The sequence below is a fragment of the Polyodon spathula genome, chromosome 10 (assembly GCF_017654505.1).
Source record: "Polyodon spathula isolate WHYD16114869_AA chromosome 10, ASM1765450v1, whole genome shotgun sequence".
Taxonomy (NCBI): domain Eukaryota; kingdom Metazoa; phylum Chordata; class Actinopteri; order Acipenseriformes; family Polyodontidae; genus Polyodon; species Polyodon spathula.
In genome coordinates, this window is record NC_054543.1 from 20270532 (window position 1) to 20289017 (window position 18486).

The following is an 18486-nucleotide window of genomic DNA, read 5'->3' on the forward strand; positions in this document are numbered from 1 at the left end:
GATGTAAGTAAATAAAACATATTGTTTCTGAAGTTTGAAAAGTCTATGCACCTAGAATTATTCTATACGAAATAAGAAGTTGAACTACTATGTTCAGTTTTTGATTCTGAGCAGCCTCATCACCATGGCTAGTACCAGGCTGAGGTGTGCCATTCATTTTATTTTGGAATATGTAGCCTACACATGCAGGGTTGACCTAAACCTACTATTTATTGTGAGAGCTTTGTAATTCTCCACTTCTAACAGGGTATTTAAATTGGTTGACTGTGAAATCGCCTACTTCACCTAATTAGTCTTATAAAATAGGTTGTTATTTTGACGCTGAGTGCGGCCGTACTGAACACGCACATTAAGTGGCTTCTTGCAGTCGGTTTCTAGGGAATGCAATAGGGAATGCACATGATCGTTTTATTCTGTTTAGACCCACGTTAAATTCTGATGCGTTATCGGATCCATTGTGCAATGGCCTTAAATGTCACACTGCATGTACATATAAATATTTTATATGCAGACAAACAGAATTCCTAATAACTTATTATGTCCCTTTTTAAGTTTTATCGCAATCAGATAAGATGTTTAGATATTTGATAAAACAAAAGTGTGGGATACAGACAGACAAAATGAGGATATATTTTACATCTGGTACTGAAGAAGGGTAACAAGTTTCATCACAATTGGATAATCTAGATACAGAAGAAACTCAGTCAAACTGACAGAAAAACAGCCTTCATTAACCTTGAGATGATAATACATTATATATCCAGACAAGTGCACTAGCATTTCTAAATCTAAGCAAAATGTGAAACTGTGACAAACTGACTTATGTATAGTAACTGCACTTGCCTGCTCTATATCCACTACAGTGTTAAGCATCCTCAGGGGTGTCACAAACGTAACAGTGTTTAAGCCTATAATACCAGATGCAGCTCGCTTCATTCAACATTGCTCATAAGTCTCTGACTACTCTGGTGACTATGGAGGTGCAAGGGACCAACTTTTAAAAACAAAAACTGAAAACTGTATTTATCAATAATTGAATTTTCTCAGACGAATTGCTGCTACTCTGGTCAATCATTCTGTAAATCCTTTTGTTTAGTATAATTAACTGACACCAGGCCCCAACAATCCCTTCAAGTCCTTTATACCAGTCTTTCACTGTAAAAGGAAAAGGTACTGCACTGTATATTACAGATGAGCAATTATCTACTGTATACAATTTCACCAGGCTTGCCTGCAGCTGTCTTATTTTAGATTATGTTTGCATTGCCTTTCTGCCTTATCTCCTGTGACTACCTACACATAGATTTATACACTGCCTCCAAGTATCAGCATGAAAGTAGAAAGATTTCCATGTGGATGTGAACACCACTATTTGCCTTGGCTAGGCTGCTTGATTTCCTATCAGAGGATCAGGGGCTGCCAACATGGAACTCAGAGGATGAGGGGGTTGCACTTTATGATATGGAGGCTGAGAGGCTACCACTTGTGAAAAAAAAGAGAGGCCCAAACTTCTTGTGGTTTCTGTGAAAGGGTTGCATATGTTCTGGGTTTCATTTTCATTAGGGGTCAGGCAGGGTCAAAACAGAAGAGTACATCTACTGAATGTCGTGCCTCACAGATTATTGTAAAAAAAACGGAGCATATTGTTTCAGTCATGGTTTATTGACTGCTAATCTTGTACTGTATTTTAAAATAAAGAGAACACTGGATTACCAGGAACACATTTTTTAATGCATTTTCATAACTTCTAACTACGTGAAACTGCTGTATTGACTAAACAAGCATGTCAGTGATATTCATCCTCCATGGCTGGAAATACAGCCATTAGCAACAAGAAACAATACTGCAGACGACCATAACTTACATCCAATGTTTATGCCTCCATTTTCATTGTGACTTACTGCAATGCACATACATTCTATTGCTAAGCATACTGTATATCATTTAAAACAAACTATTTACAAAGTGTTGGTAGAAAACACGTCTAAATTATAGCTTAGATGAGAATATTTTAATAGAGGAATTTCAATAAGACTTTACAAAACACAAGGTCCGAAGAATGCACTTCTCTGCACCCAGCTCACCTGTCAGAAGGGACAAGCTCTGTACTGCCTTGAAAAGAAGTAATAGATTACAGTAAGAACATAAGAACATAAGAAAGTTTACAAACGAGAGGAGGCCATTCGGCCCATCTTGCTAGGGTAGCTAGAGCGTATTCTTATTAATAATCTCTTATACATCTATTAAAATCCATGACCTGCAAGTTATCACTTTGCCCCTCCCTTGACAAAAATACTGTATGTCATGGTTTTTCATCACTTATCCACAAATGTTTACATTTTTTAAATAAGATATAAATATCCATGGGTTTTGCCTCCCAGAAGATTAACTGTACCTTATAAGCAGCTTGCCTCATGAACTGCTTTGCTGGCTGCTTCCAAATGGCTGGTACAGTGATCACCCATCGCACATCAGAGCTGTGAAACTCTGAGCCTACCTGGTCACTCAGCTCCTAAAACCAAAGGAAAAATAGGACATCAGCCACCAGGTTAAATCCCTGGTCATAAACATAAACATCACATTATTACTGACCAAAATCTATACAATTAGTGGGTCCCCATGACCTACAGCTATGGCCAAAAGTGTTGCATCACCTAGAATTTTAGGATTTTAAATCTCCATATGAATTTATCATTTACATTTTTATTTCCTTGACAAAAATACTTACACTTTTTCATCACTATCCACAATGTTTACATTTTTTATTATAAATATCCATGGGTTTTGCCTCCCAGAATGTCTGTACCTTATAAGCAGCTTGCCTCATGAACTGCTTTGCTGGCTGCTTCCAAATGGCTGGTACAGTGATCACCCATCGCACATCAGAGCTGTGAAACTCTGAGCCTACCTGGTCACTTAAAAGCAAGGGTAGCTAGCCTCTTATTAATAATCCCTGAATCTAAAAATCCATAAATGGCTGGTAACAGTGTTCACCCATCGCACATCAGATCTATCACTTCCTAAAACCACCTTAAAAGTGGGTTAAATCATGACATTTCATCACTTATGGCCAAAAGTTTTAAATAAGATATCTATATCCAGAATGTCATGTAATCAGGAAGCCTCATTTACTATAAAATGATATAAATGTAATCAAAGAAACTATAAAATGATAAATCGCAAAAGTCTAATGGAAGCCATAATAGTTGTACAGTATTTCAAGCTGGATTTCTGAATGTCACATTTTTTTAATTTTATGTCAGTTTTTGGAAAACTACAAAGTGGTATGCAACTCAATATGTTAGCGTAACATTATTTCAGCAGGTTTCTTTCAACTTTATGAAGCAACATAAGTTCATTGTACAGGGTGATGCAAAACCTTTGGCCATAGCTGTATATTGAGCTACTCAAGAACTTGTGCTAAGATTCTTCACAGACCGGTGATTGAATGCATTAACCTACAGCTTCATACCTTTAGTGCCTGCTCCTTAAAGAACTGCAGTGCGTATGCAAAGATGTCGAGCGCTTTGACTTTTTTCCCGTTGGCCGCCAGCAGTTCTGTCTCTGTTGATAGAGTCTGCGGAGAAGTGGAGAGGAAAGCTGTGGAGGTCTTGCTGAAGAAACGTGATTACGTGATAGAACATACTGCCATCATTTAACTACACTGAAGGCAGTGTGGTCCGGTGGTTATAGTCCAGGCGTTGTAAACAGAAGGTCACTAGTTCAAATCCTGCCACTGACTGACTCACTGTGGACTGATCCACTATAAAAGGTTTTTATATAAAAATAAAGATATTATTATCATTATAAACTGGTCATCAGAAAGGCACTTTCATTCAGATGTGAGGGAGAGAACAGTGATACAGCCAACAAGAGAAAAACAGATTTAAAAACGATTGTGTGAGCAAGGAAGAACTGCTAATAGAGAAAGTCACAATTAATGCAAGTTAAAACAGGATTCAAGATTATCATGATCACTTTCAGGCGATAATGAACACTTTCTCATTATTGTCATATCAGGTGCTGAAACCTGTCAGTGTGTTGATAGAGAGCATATGGGGCAACATCCATTGGAGGGATATTAAACAGGTTTAATGGTCAAGGGATAACGAGATATTTAGCAAACATGGGGTCTAAGTGGGGTAAATGCTACTGCTTTCTGCATTTATTCTTCTGTCCCAGTTCCAAATTGATATTATCAGGAGCTTGTTGTCCCCGTTTACTCCCATTATATTTTGGTTGAGACACTTCAATGTGGTGATAATAATCAATAGGAGTGATATTAACAGGTTTGACAATGATCAATCCTGGACTACAGACACATGTAGTAAGCCAGGGGGTCTAAGCCCAGTCTATCTCAATGCGAGGTCATGTAAATCAGTGCCTGCTCAGAAGGGGTCAGTGGGGCCTGTGCTCTTACGCTGGTGGTGTGCAGATTCATTTTGAATTTCTCCAGGTACAGCCAGTGTTTGGAGTCGCTGGGGTCCAGGTCATGGTAGAAGTCCCGAGCAGCGTATCCAAAGCTGTGGAACTTCCCGTCCGGAGTCAGCAGGATGGTGGTGGGGGTCTTCTGATTGGACACTCCAGGGTCCCCACCCTCCCATCGTCTGCACAGAAACACCAGCAGTCTGTTAGCATGGTGCCCAGAACTGCACAGTGTGCATTCTTACAAACACAGTCAAGCTTAATACCACCTATAAGAGGTCTCACCTGTGCCAGTTTCAAATCTGACTGACATGGTTTCAGCCAGTACCATGCTTTGACACAGAAGACACTGGTGAGGTGATCCAGGAAGTGCAAGTTTAGCAGATTTCCTGCGCCTAGAAATGAATCACCTTCAAAACCTAAAGTAGTACCAGATACCATGTTTTAAAATAAACATACATGTGTGCTATAACGTCTGTTTCTTTCAAATCTGCACATTTGAGACAGATGTAGCTAATGGAAGTGCAAACAGGTAAGACGCATGAAATTATTCTTTCAGATACAATTCCATTAAAATGGAACCCCATCATGGATAATCAACCTCCTGCTCTCGCAGGCCAATGCTACTCTGAATATCTCCGTCACTGCCAGGTTTCATTAAGCCCAACTTTCTTGTTTACAGAGAAAGAGCTACAGACAGTGATGTCCATCTGCTACAGCACACAGACTTTATAAATAGAAAGCTCTTTTAATGAAATTAAAACATTTTTAATGAAACATTGTAGTAGGGCGGTAGGAAAGCCCTGCTGTTTGAATGTATTGTTTTTGTTTATTTTTAGAACGGGGTCTCCCCCTCCACCCGTGTTATTTTGTATTGATGTATTATGATTTATTTATTGTATCTGTTATTTACTTATGACGGTGAAAGCCGTGGTTACTGTTTTTGTATTTATGTATTGTATTTATATATGACGGCAAAACGCCACATTTTGTTGTGTTTAAATGTGTTCTGGCAGAGGCGAGGTGGCAGCCCGTCCTCTGCCAGTTACGAATTAATAAACGCATGCAGATTGTGGCCGAGGGGGTAATAGAATAATTACTAGCTAGTTAAACCGCTTGACCACGATATATAAACCTGCAGCTCTCTGCACTCGTGGTGGGTGTTCAGAGGAGGAACGAGAGCAAGCGAGAGATTAATTTAAAAACTAAAACATATAGGAACAGTGAAGGCGATTGCCCAGCCTGACCTATTTATGCTCGTTACTTGTTTTGATCAACCATTTATTTTGTTCTCTGTGAGGAAGTGTTTATTTTTGTTTAATAAATGGCGCACCATGCGTCTTTTTGCACTGCTGTTGCCTGATTGTGATTTCAGTTCCTCACGCTGGCCTGACATCCCCGCAATGCTATTTCCTGTCACAAACATTAATATTAGTAGCCCTGGCTATGTGACATGTACACAATAAAATGGAGCTGTGGAACGAGGCTGAAGCATGTAGAAGCACTTTTGATCTTTCAAATGACTTCCCAGTTAATTAAAGTGGTTATAGCTAGAGCTGTAATTCATATCTGTTGTGCATTTCCATCCTTTATTCTCGCACGTGCCAATTTTCCTAGAAGAAGCACATGCAAAACAGGTATGTCAGTAACACACATCTTCTGCCAGAGCTGTAAATTCTAAATTAAAGCCATCAGTATAATGAAATAGTTGATAAGCAAGACATATATCAACAGTATAGAAAAATAAACACCATGTTTCATGACAGTGATAAGGAATTATTCAGGTATATAAAATAATGAGTGTGACATACAAACTGGACTAACAGAAGATAGACACACCCTACATCCCCAGAATCTGATACTTTCAATAAACTAAACAATGGTTAATGACAACAGAAGTGGTTCTCTAGATATATGTAAATATATGTGTGACTTACAGATGGACGGAGAGACACCCCCATTAACCCCCAGAATCTGATATTCTAAATAATGTTAATATAGTTCTATGGCAACTGTAGAAGTGGTTTTCCAGATACAGTACATGCATGTACGACCGCCTCCACTACATCCCTTTCACAGGGGATTTCATCCCCAGCAGGAGATCATATACGTCTGATATAACATGTACTTCTATCTAAACTGAGACCTGCTTAAAAGAACAGCATGCAAAACTCACTGAATGTAAAAATAGCACAGAGCACAGCATCAGGGCAAATACACTTCATCTTCATCTTCAGTCTACCAACAGTCTGCTACTGTTTGTGCCAATTTAATGCAGCTCCACTGCAATGCAGCTGTTTTTTAGTTAGTGGGAAGCGGCAAAAAATGCCAGCAATAACCCAATTCGCAATAATGACAAAATGCCAGCTACAATCCAATAAGCATGTGTGACAGGGCTCCCCCTGCCCCTGTGTGTACTGTGTATTATTTTGTTTTTGTGTTATTATTTAAAACATATTTTTTATTTGCATAAAACATCATATTTTGTTATTGTTGCTTTTGCAGCATGGATGGGGTTAAACTTCCCCATCGATGCTAAACCTGTGCAGAATGTGACCGTCTCCAAATTGATTGATTAATTAATTTATTGATTGATTGACTGATTTATTATTAATTTGGAGATGGTCACATGTACATAACCCTGCAGCTTTGGCTGATCGGGGAGGATGTTCAGAGGTGGAACGAGATAGCAAGACAGTAAGAACTGAAATTAAAATATAACATTGCTAGGTGCGCTGGCTTTTCACCAGCGCAATACTTGTTTTATTTAGTTCTCGGTTTCTTTTGTGCTTTGTCTGTTTGTTTTGGCCTTTTGTTTTGTAAAAGTGTTTTGTTTTCTATTTAAACCTTTTATTTTTATAAGAAGGTGGGGCAACAGCAGCACGGGTCTGGTTTCAAGTCCCTCTGCATTTCTGCCACGCTGGATGTATGCCTCACCTGCCTAAAAAGTGAGGAATGGTGCTTTGTCTTTGGTGAGGTCAGGTACATAGCACCTGACCAACCCGCTCCATGGCAGGAGTTAGAACTGGCACCACAGGCACAGCATGGGGCCACTGGGATGGCTACTTAAACCTTGTCGAGGCTTCGAGTTCATGCCCTTCCTGCGGGGAGGGGGGCCACTCCGTCACCAACTGCCCCCACCCCGGAGAGGAGGGGGGACGACCTGAGGTCAGCTGGGAGGCCTACCTCACCGCTTTCGAGGCCTTGAACATGTGTCCTGCCTGCGGGGAGTGGGGCCACTTCGTGGTCAACTGCCCCTTCCTCCAGGAAGAAGAGAAGGAACACCGGTTAATGGAGCAAGAGGGAGAGTAACCTATCTTGCCTCTAAGCCTGATTTAATATAATTTAGATGAAAAACCTGCCTTGGTAAAAAAAGGCCACAAAACAATTTAGGCTACTTTTCCCAACATGCTGTACCGTCTTTGAAACTCAAATCAGCCAATTTGATAAAACAGGAAGTCTGGGTTGGTATCATTGTTTATTTTGTATGTCACAGTTCAGCAGGAAGGACGAAAAAGATTAGGCGGCAGTATAAACACATGGCTTAATTGATGAAGATATTCTGCAGAGTGGTATAAAAACAGCAGTGGTCTCTGAAAAGCTGAAGTGGAAATGTCTATTCTGTTCAGTCTCTACATGATGAACACTATAAAAATATATTGCAGAACACACACAGTAAGGCACTTTGTTGTAATCACTACAGCCTGCTTAGTAATAGGATTCTCCAACTGTTTTTTACTGGGCACTTCACACTAGAACCACACCTGTTCAACAACAACAACAACAATAATAATAATAATAATAATAATAATAATAATAATAATAATAATAATAATAATAATAATTTATGCTAAATTTTCTGTGCTGTAGAACTGAGTTGGCCAGTGGTAGGTATTTTTTTTTTTACAGGACATCAGTAATAGAACTTAATTGAGAAAAATGATAAAATACAGCTGTGCACCATCTCAAATATGGATGCCACATATTAGGTAAAACCTACAGGATTTATATGACAAATGATGTCAGGAAGTCGGCCCATCTGGAAGAAGGCGAGATTCCATTGGAAGAATGCATTGACCCGGAAGGGAAACAACGTGACACCCACAGACTGGAGAGGCGGTTGCACTCGTTTACCAAGGGCTCATGTGTGACAGCATAAAAGGGAACGGAGAATCATAATCTGTTCCTTCGCACTGGTTTTTGTAACTAAACAGAGAAGGACTGGGAGAGACCCTGTTCCTAGTTCATAAAAGTACAGTGAGTGTTTTGTTTGTCTTGTCTTGCACATTACCAGTCAGCTAGCACAGTTCCAGAGCTGTCGCCTGGACCAGCACTAAACCGGAACTTCACCAACAGTCACTAAATAACTTGTATCACCCACCAGCCATGTCTGTATTATTGCGGGTCAGATATTAAGGTATTAGTTGGGACTGCAATCCCATTATTATTTACCCCGTGAAGTACACATTGCTGTGTATTGCCAGGGAATTATTGTTTTGGTCACCAGACCTGGAATAAAAATAAAGAACACTTTCCCAAACTGGATTACAGGTCTCTGTCTGTTTAACTACTGCACTGCATCACTCCTGCACCTGTTCTCACTCAGTCACTTTGTCACACACAGTGGGATCTTGGACCACAAAGCACTGGCAGAGCTGCTGGAGGCGCTGGACAGCAGACGTGGCAGAAAAAAGAAAAAGGAACAAATTGGTGATGTGTTTCCTTTTCAAGCTGAAACGTTTTCTTCTATTTTCCATCCTAGAAAAACACATAAAGAGAGAAGGACTGCAAAATGGGAGGGCGCATCACTAAGACAAAGCTGGGGTCTGGTGGGAGAATGCTCGGATGGTAACAAACGCTAGTCAAAACGAGTTGGAATGCAGTGTGACCAAGAGGGCGAGGTTACTGGGCCATCTAGGACAGATGCTATTCCAGCCCCTCTCAATATACCAGACGTGTGGTACTCAAGCGTGGACATAGTGTGGGACCAACATAATGACCCGTCACAAGTGCATGCTTGAGGGCAGGTCAGGTCTATTGAAGGTAAGAATGTTGATGCCACAGAGGTGCTAGTATATACACATTTCAGTATCAAGGGGCGATTGCTGTATAGGGTAAACCTAGCTGCGGGCACAGGACAGCCGATAACATAATTAATGGTACCCCGGTCTTGTCGGACCAAAGTTATGAGGCTGGTGCACGATATCCCTTTTGCGGGGCACCTCAGAGCTGGCAAGACAAGGGAGCGGATATTGGCATAACTCTATTGGGTAGGTCTTCATAATGATGTGTCGAAATATATAGCCACATGCCCAGACTGCCAGCGAGTAGTGCCGGGTTGAGTGTGCCCCGCCACTTTGGTTCCACTGTCGATTATCTCCACTCCTTTTGAATGCATTGCAATGGACATAGTGGGCCCTTGGCTACCTTATGACTCCGGGTATATGCATATATTAGTAGTGGTTGAATATGCAACGTGATATCCGGAGGGAGTTCCACTGAGGTCCACTAGTGCCGCTGCGATAGCCACAGAGTTAGTACAGATTATGGCTAGAGTAGTGATCCCCAAGGAGATTTTGACTGATCATGGAACCAACTATTGTATAACACATTAGAGCAGGTATATGACATTATTAAAAATATGTCCCATCAGGACATCTGTTTATCGTACACAGATGGACGGTTTGGTGGAACGCTTTAATCAGACCTTGAAGCAGAAGCTGAGACGTTTTGTAACGCAAGAGCAAAATCACTGGGCATCACTTTTCCCTGCCTCCTTTTTGCAGTGACAGAGGTGCCACAGAGTTCAACAGGGTTCTCCCCTTCGAGTTCTTGTACAGCCGACAGCCTCGCGGCATCCTCAATTTGTTGAGAGAGGCATGGGAGGAGCACCAAGGCTCATCCAAAAATGTAGTGAAGAATGTGCTCCTACACAGAGATTGCCTGGATTTCGTTTGGCCCAGGACAATCTCAAATGGGCTCAGCACCACCAACAGCAGCATTACAACAAAAATGCACTAATTTGTACCTTTCGACCAGGAGACAAGGTAATGCTGTTACTTCCTTCATCAGAATCAAAATTTTGTGTTAAATGGCAGGGGCCATATGAAGTGATTTGGACTACAGGAAAGGTGAATTATGAAATTAGACAGCCCAATCACCGTAATGAACATGACATGTATCATGTAAATTTATTAAAGCCCTGGCAGGCAAGTGAGGTCTTATTTATAGCCCCAGGCAATGTAGAGCATGATTTAGGCCCCTGTCCAGAGACTCCTAGCACAAAAATAATTTCGATGGGGGAACAATTGCTTCCAGATCAGCAACAAGAACTGCGTAAGCTTATTGAGGAGTTCAGCAATGTTTTTTTCTGACATGCCCAGCAGGACTAACTTGATTACATATAACATTGTCTCTCCCTCAGGTGTCACAGTATGAGAGAGATCTTACCAGAGTCCAGAAAGTTGACCGTGGCATTCGCAAAGAGGCATGGGGCATGCTCGAACTTGGAGTGATTGAGCCTTAAAGGAGGGAGTGGTGCTGTCCAATTGTCACAGTGACCAAGTAAGACGGCACCAATCGCTTCTGTGTGGACTTCCGGAAGGTAAACGCTATTGCCAAGTTCGATGTGTATCCTGTGCATTGGGTCAATAAACTTCTAGACAGACTGGGAAAGGAGAAGTTTATCTCAACTCTGGACCTGACAAAGGGATACTGGCAGACCCCCTTGACCTGCAGTTCTAGAGAAAAAAAGACATTTTCAACACCAGAAGGGCTGTTTTACTTTAATGCTGTTTGGGCTACATGGTGCACCTGTTGCCTTTCAGAGACTGATGAACCAGGTTTTAAGCCCACATCATGAATATGCAGCAGCACATATTGATGACGTGGTGATTTACAGCTCCACCTGGCGAGAGCATTTGGCTAGGGTTAAAGGCGTCCTTCAGTCTCTAAGGGTTGCCCAGCTAACAGACTATAGCCATTAGCCAGTATGCAGAGAATACTGGCAGAAATCCCATCAGACAAGCTGAACCTTTTAAAGTTTTACTTTTTAGAACTTTGAATAACAACAGGCAGACTTAATGTCAGTATTTCATAAAGAGCTGTGAAAACATTTTTTTCACAGCTTCGTAGCATCCAGCGCACAGTTTGTAGTAGGGTTGCCAAATGGACCCATAATTCCGGGAAATTCAGAGAGGTCAGGTTTTTTAATTCGCCTCTAAACCACAAATGAATTGATTTTAAATAAACAAGTAGGTGTGAATTGCATGAACAGCTTCAATAAATCTGTTTAATTGATTAATTGTCGTGGCGAGTCTATCAGGAGAGAATTATAACAAGTATTAAAATTGTATTGCTTGAAATGTCAAAATAGTGCAATTCTGTCGTTCTACAGAATTATGCACTCACCTGCACTCTTTCTCATTTAACCTTGTGGTTTAGTTTCTATTTATTTCATATTTCTTCCTGCATCACAGAGTCCCATGCCAAATCAGACAAATACAGCAAATCAGCAAGCTGTTTCAGTCTGACTGATGGAAACGATCCTCACAGGAAGCAATTCCTACCCCTGGACAGGTGTGTGCTTTTAGTAACTAGTAAACAAAACAATTAAATTTCTTTAGCAACAGTTCACGCAATTCACACTCACCTTTACATGTCCAAGAAAATCAATCAATTTGCGGTTAGAGAGGTGAGGTGAAAAGTCTGACCGGAATTATGGGGCCAGTTGGCAACTCTGGTTTGGAGTGTAGCTATGAAACTATATAAACACAGCTGTGATACCAAATGGAAAGCATACAGTGCTAGACCCAGGTGACTCAAACAGCATTCAAAAGATTTTAAAAGAATATGAAGTTATACAATACATTTCACAAAAAAAATACATGGTTTCCTATTTTCATTTCACAAACACGTTTGTTTTTCCAGGAGTCCAGTTTTAACAGACACTTCTACACTTTTTGAAGCCGGCTGTGGGCCAAAGTAGGCCTTACACTCCTTTGTGCAAATGACTATCACCCTGAAAACACAAAGTCACTACCTCAAATGGTGTCTGCGATTTGTTTGGCAACATCTGCAGCTTAGATTTGAGACTACTGACTAAACAGCAGGAATGAAGGTCGCCAGTTGATCTGAAGTCCTGAAGTTACATGAATGAAAATCGCTGCGGCAGCAGCTATTTATAATAACGGTCTGAAAATAAATGTCTTGTACCTTACCCATGGTCAAACATGACCAACAGCATCACAGAACACCGCTCTGTACAGAGTATGAAGCCTATATCTCAAAGTGTTGTCTTTATCTTCTGGAAAGTTCACATGAGCCCAATATATTTTAGGTCACAGTTCAAAGGGTGTCATTAGATTTTGACAGAAGACTTTTTATATTAACATAGTAATATAGCATTAAACAGTGTCTGCAGGGTGGAATTCAGCAGTTGAAAAACATGCAGGACTGTCAGATTTTCGGTGTGAATAACACTTTGCTGCAGTACAGTACCTAACAAGATTACACTAAAACAAAATGCCCACATGACTTCATGACATGAAGTACCCAATAATTTGGCACAATTAGTTTGCAATGTCATAAAGATTCTGTTTATTTCTCGACCATGCACACTCAGATAGCGCTCAGCTCACTGGGGCTGTTTTTTTGTTTTGTTTTTTTAAACAAGGGTGAAAGTGCATTTGTGATTGTGTGAACAATAAGGTGAGAAGAGAGCTCTGAATCAACTGTATGGTAATCCATGGTGTATGGGGTATATCTTACTGTAATCTCAGCACATTGAATTAAACAGAAAGGCAAGATCTGGACGTGAAACGCAAACCATACGTTTGATGAATTCCTTGCCATTCAATCATTCAATTCAACTCATCAGCAGCTAGGAGGGGATTCATTACACAGTCAGTGGATATTGATCAAAGAGTAAGTAGCTTCAAATGTAATTTTAATTTATCTTCTTACATATTTACTATTGTCTGGTAATAATTCTGAGTTCTGGGATATGTTGCTTCAATCATGAGTTATTACAAGTCACAGCCCATTGGATCCTATTAGCAGCAACTGCACAATCTCTCAGAATGTCAATGACAAAGTATTCAAAACTTTAAAACCACAACAGGTTCTATATAAACATTAAATACATGCATATCAGTCTGTTTTTTATTTTGATTTAACGCCAAGTTGAAAGGTCCCGTTTTCACATGATTCGACTGGCATGAGGGAAGCTGCTCAGGGCTTCACAGGAGTTCTAATGCAAAGTATTTTCAAAGCAACATAAAGGCAGGATTATATCAATATGCAATGGAACCACTCAGAATGGTTGCAAACACCATAAAAAAAAGGGTGATTAAAATGACGTTTTAAGCTACTTTATTTTTGCTTTTGGCATTCTATAGTAAATTCTTCTGTAGTATTCTATGCACAGAAGGCTGTACATGGAAGAACTTTTTTTTTTTTTTTTTTTTAACATGGCGTGACAGAGAAATAATGAACCTTTGTGGTAAATCTCCCTCCCAACCTGTGAGGGTGCTGTATAAAGGGAACAGAGTGCCCTGGACTGGATGGTCTGACTATTAATTCCAAGGGTTAGATGGAAGTCGTCCATCTACAAAGGGGGCGGAGCGAAGCTACACCAAGTCATCACCCCAGAAGGGAAGCGATGTTGCAACCATGGATTTGAGGAGAAACGGATGCACTCGCAAACCAAGGGGGCGTGACTGACAGTACAAAAAGAGATGTGGCTAGGTGATCTATTCCTTTTGTTATGCTTATGCGAATCGCAAAAGGAAAAACCATAAACTAACTGTGAGTGTTCTGTTTGTTTGTCATGTCTAATAATACTTGCCTGTTCTTGTTAGAAGGATAACATGATCCGGAGCTGTCGCTTAAGGCCAGCACCAAACCCTTCACACTGTGCACTAATAGATTGCACTTCACCACTCGCACTTTAGCAGACTTTCTGGACTTGTGATCGTGTGTGTGTCTTGTGTGTGTTTAAAACTGTGTTTAATGTTTCGGGACTGAACACTATGGATAGATTCATCGTTGTGTATTGCCAGTTCTCATTATTATTTACTCTGGATTACAATTAAAACCATCATTTCACCAGTAACTTTGTTGTTTGTCATTATCTTGAGCACTGCATCACCTCTACACCTGCACCCTTCAAAGCACTTTGCCATAGTACATAGATTTCACAAATCTGTTGTCCAGGACAATGTAGTTCATTCATACAGATTCATCAACTTTAGATGCAATTACCATCACCACTGAACTATTTGTTTAATGAATTAAAAGCTTCATAATAATTCTGACACCGGTTTCAGAGTTAGGCATTGGAGGAAATCTACAAAACTCCTTTAGCCTTTGTGGCAAAGTGCCCTGCCACTGGGCTATTTATTTGTGTATATGTTATGTGTAGTGCGTTAATGTTAGTGTATAGTCATTGGTACACGGGATATAAACAGGTCTGTGTAAACAAGTGTTTAAAATGTATATTTGTATTTAGGCACGAGGATTGCACAGCACTTCGTGTGCAAGTAAAATGTAATATGTGAACACGGGGAATTGCACTTTATTAATTCACGTGCAGTTGTACCGCGACTCCAATTGAATGATTGATTAGCAATCGAGTCTCGGTACAACTGCATAAAAGCCGCATGTTTTCATTCACTCTGGGTTGTGTGTTCGAGAGAGGAGAATAGGAGAGAGAGAGAGAGAGAGAGAGAGAGAGAGAGAGAGAGAGAGAGAGAGAGAGAGAGAGGAGACGCGTAACTATAAATATCAATTGCTACGAGTGCTGGAAGCACCAGCACCGTACACCAGCGTTCGTCCACCCTGTTTTGTTAGTCTATTTATTTTGGCCTCACATGCCGTGTGCTGTTTTTGTTACAAACCTTTTATTTTCTGTCTGTTTAATTATTAAACTACGCATCAGCGCCTTCACCATTCCAAAACCTGTATTCTGAGTCGGTTCCTGTTTCTGGTCTGACGTCACCCACTGCAGCCGTCTTTGTGACACGTGGTGTCATCGTGGGATTACCAGTGCCTCCTGCCTCCGCCACGTCCACCGCCAGGAGCAGAGCAGCAGGAGCTGCCTCTGCATCCGCCACCTCCACCAGCAGAGGGTGAATGCTTGCTGGGTCCCCGTCCACCAGCAGAGGGTGAATGCCTGCTGGGTCCCTTTCCACCAGCAGAGGGTGAATGCCTGCTGGGTCCCTTTCCACCAGCAGAGGTTGAATACCTGCTGGTATCACTTCCCCCACCTTCACTAGGAGAGGAGCTGGAGCTGCCTCTGCCTCCATCACCATCAGGGGGAGAGGAGCGGGAGCTGACTCTCCCTTCACCAGAAGGACCAGGACTAGATGCTGGCAGTCCTCAGCAGCCCTTGCATAGGCTGCTGAGGGAAGCACGGGGAAGAATTGCAGAGAAGCAGACCAAAACCCACACCCCAGCTTGTCCTGACTCCCTGCCTCGCTTCGCTGAAGGATGCCTACCTCGCTTCACCCAAGGATACCTGCCTCGCTTCGCCCAAGGATGCCTGCCTCGCTTTGCCCAAGGATACCAGCTGCGCCGCATCGCACAGGGTTGCCAGCCGCTCCGCATCGCCTGGGGCTGCCGGCTCTGCTTCGCCTGGGGTCATTGGAACTGCTTAGCCAGGGGTCGCCGTCAGCTCTGCTTGGCCACAGGGGTCAGTGTGGCCGGAGCCCCACCAGAGGGAGCTACTGGCTATGAAGAAGGGGGAAGAGGTCAGGAGATCACCTTCCCCCGCAGCAATTTCGCTGCAGGAGTTCTTGTGGCTGGAGCCCCACAAAAGGGTGCTGCCGAATACGAAGAAAGGGGAGGTCAGGGGACCACCTGCCCCCTCAACCTTTCCAAGGTAAAAAGACAAAATATAAACGGGTCTGTGTAAACAAGTGTTTAAAATGTGTATCTGTATTTAGGCACAAGGATTGGACAGCACTTCACTTGCAAGTAAAATGTAATATGTGATCACGGGGAATTACACTTCATTAATTCACGTGCAGTTGTACTGCGACTCCAATTGAATGACTGATTAGCAATCGAGTCTCAGAACAACTGCATAAAAGCAGCATGTTTTCACTCACTCTGGGTTGTGTGTTTGGAAGTGGAGAACAGGAGAGAGAGAGAGAGAGGAGAAGCATAACTATAAATATCAATTGCTACAAGTGCTAGAAGCACCAGCACCATACTTGTTTTGTGTAGCATTCATCCACCCTGTTTTATTAGTGTCTACTCATTTTGTTTGTCTATTTATTTTGGCCTCACGTGCCGTGTCCTGTTTTTGTTACAAACCTTTTATTTTCTGTCTGTTTTATTATTAAACTGCGCAACAGCACCTTCACCATTCCAAAACCTGTGTTCTGAGTCGGTTCCTGTTTCTGGTCTGACATTACCCACTGCAGACGTCTTTGTGACAGCCTCCCACAGACAGCGCTGACAGATCGCTCCCTCCTACATGCCAGGACGATCTTACTGCATTGCAGCACTCACCTCATAATGTGAATACACTCCGGCTCTTTAGTGAAGCTGTAGGCATAACCACTGGATGTGGTGCCAAAATCAATAGCCACGACCACAACGTAAGACTGCTGGGCAGGGACATTTTGGTCTGAGTCTTTCTGCAAGACAAAAGAGGACAAGTCCTTCTTAGTTTGCTAAACACATTTGTATTCGACACACCTAAGACTGAAAGTCTAATTGTATTTGAAATCAGCAAAATGAAATCACAAGATTTAGACAATAGCTTCTTGCCATGAATTGGACTCAAGACTAGGCTTGCTCCTTTTCAACATTTATTTTTCAGGGGCTTAAAATACTGTAATAAATCATTCAACTATTAGAGTATGTATTTAAGCAATACAGAAGTTAATTTCTGCAAATACTCCCTATGGTACTGTAATCCTATTAAAAGGTACACGCAACTGTAATGAAAACTTCATTTTTGGACGTCACTAATAGGTCTGATAGACCAAAGCAATAACAACAGTTTATCCAAGTGTAGCAGAGAAACTCAATGCAAGGCTCATGTAGGGTCCTAGAACCTGGATCAAAGGAAGCTAACTTTTAGTGCGGTAGCAGGAAAACTCAGAGTGGATTTGTTTTCTTGTTCTCTGTGAAAACACAGAAATAAAAAATAAAAAAGAAGAATCTCTGGATAACATTCTGCTTCTTTGAATTGCAAGTAGTATTTTATTACAACTGGGTAAGAACAGCTTGGCTTCAAGTTCAAAGCAAATTTAATATCAAAGGGAAATTATCAATGGCTTTCTTTTGTCTACAGATCACCAGCTCATTAAAACAAAATACAAACACAGACTTAGATACTGCTGTAGTTTTTTTGTTTAAATAGATAAAACCATGTTTTACTTAGGAGGAAGAACTCCTATGTTACATGTTTCTAACTTTTATCAGTCATATACACCCGTCACAGCTGTAGATCTGTCAAAGAATCACAGCTATCAGCGTCATGAAAATGTAGAGTGTAGATTATCATGACATTCTCAGCATGTTATAATGTGCCAGACATACAGCTGAATGTTTTATTATAACTTTCAGAAAGGACAAAGATTGATCTGACCAAATCTTTATTGTGTTTTTCCAGAAGGACCAAGAGAACGTAACATACTTTTTGGCCCGTGGCCTTGTCCACTGAGCTCTAGAACTGTGCTTGATGATGCTATTGCCAGTGAGCAGGACAGGTGGCACTCTGGGCCACATTGCATTGCCCCATGTACTGAATGATTGTGATGTAATGGTTATTGATTAATGACAGTCATGCCAGCGGCAGAACCAGTGTCACTCTGTGCTACCTTCCCAATGTGGTGATGAGATGATTATTAGTAGTAGTTATAGCCAGCGGCAAGGCAAGTGGCACTCGGGGCAACGTTACCCCCACCCCCCTTTATGAGTTGGCAGAATTGCGAGGTGATGACTTATGACAGCTCATAGTAAGTGGGCAGCAAGGGGCACCCTGGACAAGACACGCAGCAAGGTGGAAGCAGGGGAGGTGGACCAAACAAAGAAACAACAAGGAGG

General features: G+C 41.5%; 1 protein-coding gene across 4 annotated transcripts in view; it reads right to left on the reverse strand.

The window, feature by feature from the left end:
- The window catches only part of LOC121321913 (heat shock 70 kDa protein 12A-like), a 90024-nt gene that overhangs the window by 42115 nt on the left and 29423 nt on the right, over nucleotides 1-18486 (reverse strand). For all 4 annotated transcript variants that reach the window (XM_041261302.1, XM_041261299.1, XM_041261300.1 and 1 more), the window contains exons 3-6: nucleotides 16942-17069; nucleotides 4421-4607; nucleotides 3473-3577; nucleotides 2396-2512 (exon numbers count right to left, since the gene is read on the reverse strand). In XM_041261302.1, the coding sequence (XP_041117236.1) occupies nucleotides 2396-2512; nucleotides 3473-3577; nucleotides 4421-4607; nucleotides 16942-17069 (537 nt within the window). The remainder of the gene's footprint in view (nucleotides 1-2395; nucleotides 2513-3472; nucleotides 3578-4420; nucleotides 4608-16941; nucleotides 17070-18486) is intronic.